General features: G+C 34.5%; 2 protein-coding genes across 2 annotated transcripts; both read left to right on the forward strand.

Annotated features, from left to right (window-relative positions):
• Nucleotides 1-1,333: 1,333 nt before the first annotated feature.
• On the forward strand, nucleotides 1,334-2,498 carry LOC148765050 (BRAP2 RING ZnF UBP domain-containing protein 1-like). Its single transcript, XM_088812657.1, has 4 exons — nucleotides 1,334-1,827; nucleotides 1,928-2,036; nucleotides 2,121-2,235; nucleotides 2,380-2,498. Exons 1-4 carry the CDS (start codon nucleotides 1,520-1,522, stop codon nucleotides 2,496-2,498), a joined length of 651 nt encoding a protein of 216 aa, XP_088668783.1. The 5' UTR covers nucleotides 1,334-1,519.
• A 167-nt stretch (nucleotides 2,499-2,665) lies between these two features.
• LOC148765051 (dicarboxylate transporter 2.1, chloroplastic-like) lies at nucleotides 2,666-4,682 on the forward strand. The gene is made up of 2 exons (XM_088812944.1): nucleotides 2,666-3,333; nucleotides 4,347-4,682. Exons 1-2 carry the CDS (start codon nucleotides 3,115-3,117, stop codon nucleotides 4,665-4,667), a joined length of 540 nt encoding a protein of 179 aa, XP_088669070.1. The 5' UTR covers nucleotides 2,666-3,114; the 3' UTR covers nucleotides 4,668-4,682.
• Nucleotides 4,683-6,285: the final 1,603 nt, after the last annotated feature.

Below are 6,285 nucleotides of genomic sequence, written 5' to 3' on the forward strand. Positions count from 1 at the left end.
TAACAAAAGGTAAATAATATATATCTTTAAGGAAATACACCTTTAATGTACTAAATTGATACAATTATTGCGAAAATCCGGATAAGATTAGAGCTAATTGAGACAATTATTGATTATTTGCCCCAATTCCAAAATCATTAATCACATCCATTATTGATTTTCCATCTTTATAGCCATTCCAATTCAATATTTTATTAAAGTATTTTCCATAATATTGAATTGATGTTTTTTATATGTTGATGCATGGGAATGAATTAGCACACTGGATATTGTTAATCCGGCTCATATTAAAATAGTTTTCCATAATCATTATCTTTCCTTTTCATATTAAAAAGAAAAATATTGGTTAACTATAAGGAATATATTATTACTAAACACATGTTATATTTACAAAAATTCCATAATTAAAATAATGTGATTATTTGATCACCATAAACTCATTACCACAATCCGTTTTTTTCATATTGAATGAAATGAAAAAAAATTAATAAAGAAATCATTTTTTTTGAAATAAGTTAAATAATAAATAAGACAAAATGTAATAAGGACTGAGTAAGGAAAGAAGTCCACAAATAGAAGAGATGAAAAGATTTGGGATTAAAATTAAAGATGTCAAAACTTCAATTGTGTATTCTCCCTTTATATATTATATAGATGGGAATTACGACCACCCTTGAGGTAAGGCTAAATTACAAAAATACCCTTCATATTTAGATAATTACAAGTATCCGTTAACTATGTATTATCTTACGAAAAAATCATCTAAATGATAAATTTAAGAGCGTTCATTCGATAAAATTGTACAAAAATTTGTACGCTAAAATTTCATACTGTTCGGTTCGATAAATAACCAAATTACCAAAATTTTATTAAAAATATTTTAAAATTTTGGTTTTTTTAATTGAGTTTAGTTTAAATGTCAATTATATATATATATATATATATATATATATATATATATATATATATATATATATATATATATATATATATATATATATATATAATAAAATAAAATAAAATATAAAAAAAAAAAAAAAAACTAAACTGAATATCACACCGAATTAACGGCTCGGTAATCGGCATGTACGAATTTTCGTTATGTTTGATTCGATCGTTTGCTGATGAACATCGATAAATTTGACATCGTAAGGAAGGACATGTAAAATAATATATAATTGACGAGGGTGATTGTAATTATACAAAACAAAAGGAGTTTTTTTCGTAATTAGCCCCCGTACCTGAGGGGTGGCCGTAATTTGGCCAATTATTAAGGAATAAAGTAACTTATTTAAGAGTAAAATAGTTTAACAACTCTTTAATTATATGTAATTAATAAAATAAAATAAATAAAAGTTCTACAACCTTCACCTCCCAGATGATCCATCAAAGACAAAAATTCTAATCCCAGAATTCCTCATTTTACCAGAACTATTGATTGATTGAACCCTAGTTCTGATTCCAATTCCACCATTTTCAGTTTCTGAATCGACGATAAGGAAAGAAGAAGAAGAAGAAGATGTTTACCCTCAAAATCCACACCGTCGACTTCCCTCAACCCCTCCACACCACCATCACCTCCACCACTTCCGCCGCCTCCGCCGCCGCCGCGGCAGACAACAATCTGAAGCCCGCTGAACTGATGGGCGTCGCACATCTCTTCCGTCAGCTGCCGTCCGCCACCACCCCAGCCATCACCGTCGCCAACATAACCGCCCGCACCACCCTCCTCTTCATCGTCGCCGTTCCCAACTACTTGACCTCCGACGACTTCCTCCTCTTCTGCGGCAACCACGTCCCTCACTTTGTAGAGATCCTTTTCCTAAGGTATGAAAAAAAAATAGAACATGTTTAATGTTAGCTTTCTAATTTTGATTTTGATTTTGATATTTGTCCATTTGGGGAATTTAAATGTTCTATATATCAGAAATGACGGAATGGAGGATAGGTATAGTGTTCTGATAAGGTTAGAGAATCAGTTAGCAGCGGATGGGTTCTATTGTAGTTACAATGGCAAAAGATTCAAGCCAACTGAGGTAATACACCTGTTATTGGAGCTGTTTCTCCATTGACAACTGTTTCTTGCACTTTCTAATTCGGTTTGATAATCGTGTTTACAGGTTGAGGTTTGCCATATATATTTTGCTCAATCGTTCGAGTACACCGAATCCGCAGAAACCGCTAGTATTGTCCCGCCTGATTATACGGAGTTGCCCTCGTGTCCTGTTTGTCTTGGTCAGTTACTTTTCTTTTAGCTTTGTTCATAGGGATATCCTCATTCTCTGCTGTTGTGCATCCCTTTTACATATTGCTTTTTTTTCTTTTCCATATGAGATAATCTGATGGTTACGATTTCTTTTTTTTCCGATGATTTACTAGAAAGATTGGATCCAGATACTAGTGGAATACAGAGCACGTTGTGTGACCATTCTTTTCATTGTTCTTGCGTCTCAAAGTGGACCTACTTGTCTTGCCCGGTCAGTTATCCACCTATGTAATTTTCTTATATATTTTATAAATTTCTTCCTTTTATGGTTACCTTGTAAGATATCTAACTATAATTCTATATTAAGCGCATAATAATTGTCACGTTTTCACATTTCAAGATGATTGTATATCAGTATATGAGTTGTTGCTGACTGTTTTTCAGATCGATACTGGTAATTTCCAGTCCTCCGCCCCCGAGAAAACCCCCCAAAAATATCCACCATTACTTCCGCCTCCAACGATGACTCACCCGCCGCCACAGAATCAAAATCTCCGCCACCACCCGCACTTCCGCCTCCGCGAGGAGGAGGCGCCAAACTCATCCCGTTGATATCCTCGCTCGCAATTGGCGCCGCCGTCTTCTTCCTCATCCCGCGGCCACCCGAAGTCACGCCTCAAGCGTGGCAATTGCTCTCAATTTTCCTCTCCACCATCGCCGGACTCGTCCTCAGCCCACTCCCCGTCGGCGCGTGGGCGTTCCTCGGCCTCACCGCCACCATCCTCACCAACACCCTCCCGTTCGCCGCCGCCTTCTCCGCCTTCACCAACGAGGTGATTTGGCTGATTGTCATCTCGTTCTTCTTCGCCCGGGGTTTCGTGAAAACAGGGCTCGGCGACAGAATCGCCATGTATTTCGTGAAATGGTTGGGGAAGAGCACCCTAGGGCTGTCGTACGGGCTGACACTGAGCGAGGCGTTGATTGCTCCGGCGATGCCGAGCACCACCGCCAGGGCCGGCGGCGTTTTCTTGCCTATTATCAAGTCGTTGTCGCTATCGGCGGGGAGTTTGCCGGAAGATCCATCAAAGAAAAAACTTGGTTCGTTTTTAGTACAGTGCCAATTTCAGGTTAGTTCTATTCTATTCTTCCCCTTTCAAATTTAAACATTTCTCAATGAAAATCATTGTTTATATTGAGGTGAAATTTGTGTTTGCTTGGTTTCGGTTTCGGTTTCGGTTTTAGTTTAATTTTGACATTAATTCTTTGGTCACTGTTATTGGATTCTTCTAATAGCAAAGTGTAGGACTGAAAATCGGATTGAAATTAACAATTTCGGAAAAATTCCATTTTTTTTGGGAAGTGAAAACTATTCCAACTCCGTTAAAAGAAAGAGTATGAAAAATCGAAAATCTGAAAAGATTTTCAGAAAAGAGACAACAACCCCCTAAAAATTAAGGAAATGGATAACCACCCCCTCGAAATATTGATTTGGTTGCACTTTGCCCCCAAACACAATTTTCGGTAGGAAGGGCAACGTGTAACAACAATAACATTTAAAGGGGCTACGTGCAAAAAACACACTCAATTGCGGTTAATAATCCATCGAATTTTTGCTATGGGAGCAATGTGCAATAAGTATAACATTTTGAAGAGGGATGAGGGGTAAAGTGAAATTAAAAATTTATAGGGGGTGACATGCACTTTGCCCTATAAAATATTGACATTATAAGTGTAATTTTCTAAAATAAATTGGAAAGTTTGGAAACTAAAATCAGATCGGAAATCGTAATAGATGTATTCCAATTCCAATAAAAAAAATCGAAATCATAAATGTTTTTTTGCAAAATCAGAAGTATTAAAATCGGAATCGGCGGAATTCGAAAAAATTCTGTTCAAATTCCACCCCTAGTAAAATGTTTACTAGGATGCCCTATTTGGCTATTTGTACATTCTTCTTATGGAAGTTAATAAAAAACTTAGCCCATTCTTGAAATATATATATATATATATATATATATATATATATATATATATATATATATATATATATATATATATATATATATATATATATATGATTAGTGTTTCTTAATTTGTACATTCAGCTAATATTGTTTCATATGACTTTGCTATGCAACAGTCTTCTGGTAACTCTAGTGCTCTTTTCCTAACTGCTGCAGCTCAAAACCTGCTATGTCTCAAGCTAGCCGAACAACTCGGTGTCGTTGTTTCCAACCCGTGGGTTTCGTGGTTCAACGCCGCTAGTTTGCCTGCTTTTCTCTCTCTCATAGCTCGTGGTTCAACGGCAGCTCCGCCTTCTCCCGCCACCATGTCGACGTCGCCGTCCATCGATCTCGCTCTCGCTCGCGCGCGCGCCCGCCCGCACACTGGTTTTCTCTGTTTGTGTTGCTCAGAGAAGATTATTTGTACAAGGGGAAAATACTATAGTATGGGTATGTGAATTGACACTTTTAGCCTTGCATAAGCGGTGTCGTGTCTTTTTGATCTAAGGTTGTAATTGGGAATAAACATTTCGAATTTTATTGATTTTTGTAGGATAAATTACTGGGTAAGATCAAATTGTGAAAAAATCCCTCATGTTTGTGTAATTACAATTATCCCTCGACTATGAATTATTTTATATGTCCACCCTTGCGGTGTTAAATTTAGTGGAATATTTTCTAGTTTCTACGAATTTTACCGAGCTCCACATTTCGAAACAAAATAATTATAAGATATGTTTTGGTTTGTAAATATTAGATTGTGGTGCATCAGAAACTGAATTTTTGCACCAAAACGAATAGAAACTAGAGAACATTTACGGAATCTGAAAAATTATGTTGAATTTGATAATATAATGGTGAACGTGTAAGAAATATTTATAATCGACGAAAATTGTAATTATCTAAACAAGATGGATTTGTTTATAATTTGACCTTACCTCAGTGACTAGCCATAATTTACCCTAAAATAAATAATAAATTTTATTTTCCACTCCAATATTAATTTCTGAAAATATTTCTAAAAGCTCCAATTTTGCTCAACCGATGCCTCTATTAGATTATTACTAGTACTTCACCCGTGCGTTGCACGGTTATTTATCATAAAAATAAATATTTGATTTTAAAAAGTTCTCGAAATAGTAAAATCAATGGTTGATGTGCAATTCAAAGTAAAAAAAATTATTCCGTGTAAGTAACGAATTAAGCCAACATAGGTAAAAAAACTAAATACCAAAGGTTTAATTTCCATATACAAAAGGCGAATACATCGTTACCCTTACCGTTACCATTTCCATTACTATTACCATTACGATTATCAACAACAATACCAATATCAATACCAAGACCATTACCATTACCATTACCGGTACTCAATACTAATACAAATACTGAGATCAATACCAATACTAATACCAATCATTACCATTACCACTACCATTACCATTAGCGTTACCATTACCATTATCATTTCTAATACTGATAGTAATATAGTAATACTAACACTAATCTAATAATAATACTATAACTATTAGTAATCCTAATGCTAATCCTAATCATAATGCTACGCTAATACTAATTTCCTTACACTAATGCTAATGTGAACCATAATCCTAATCCTAATACTAATGTTAATCTTAATCCTAATACCAATTCTAATTATAATCATAATTCTAATAATAACACGAATCATAATTCTAATCCTTATAGAAATGCAAATATGCTAATACTAATTTTAATATTATTGCTTATGCTAATTCTAATCCTAATTATAATGGTAGTACTAATAATTAAATTAATATGCTAATGATAACGCTAATGCTAATCACAATACTAAACTAATACTTATACGCCAATGCTAATGCTAATCCTAATATACTAATGCTAACGCCAATCGTAATTCTAATTCTACTACTATTGCTAGTACTAATGTTAATCCTAAACATAATCCTAATATTGATGCTACTAATCATAGTACTAATGCTAATGCTAATCATAATCATAATTCTAATTATAATCCTACACATAATCATAATGTTAAATCCTAATGCTAATGCAAATTCTAATTCTAATCCTAAT

This window comes from Erythranthe guttata, chromosome 14 (assembly GCF_056151865.1).
Source record: "Erythranthe guttata isolate IM_541 chromosome 14, IM_541, whole genome shotgun sequence".
NCBI classification, from domain to species: Eukaryota; Viridiplantae; Streptophyta; class Magnoliopsida; order Lamiales; family Phrymaceae; genus Erythranthe; species Erythranthe guttata.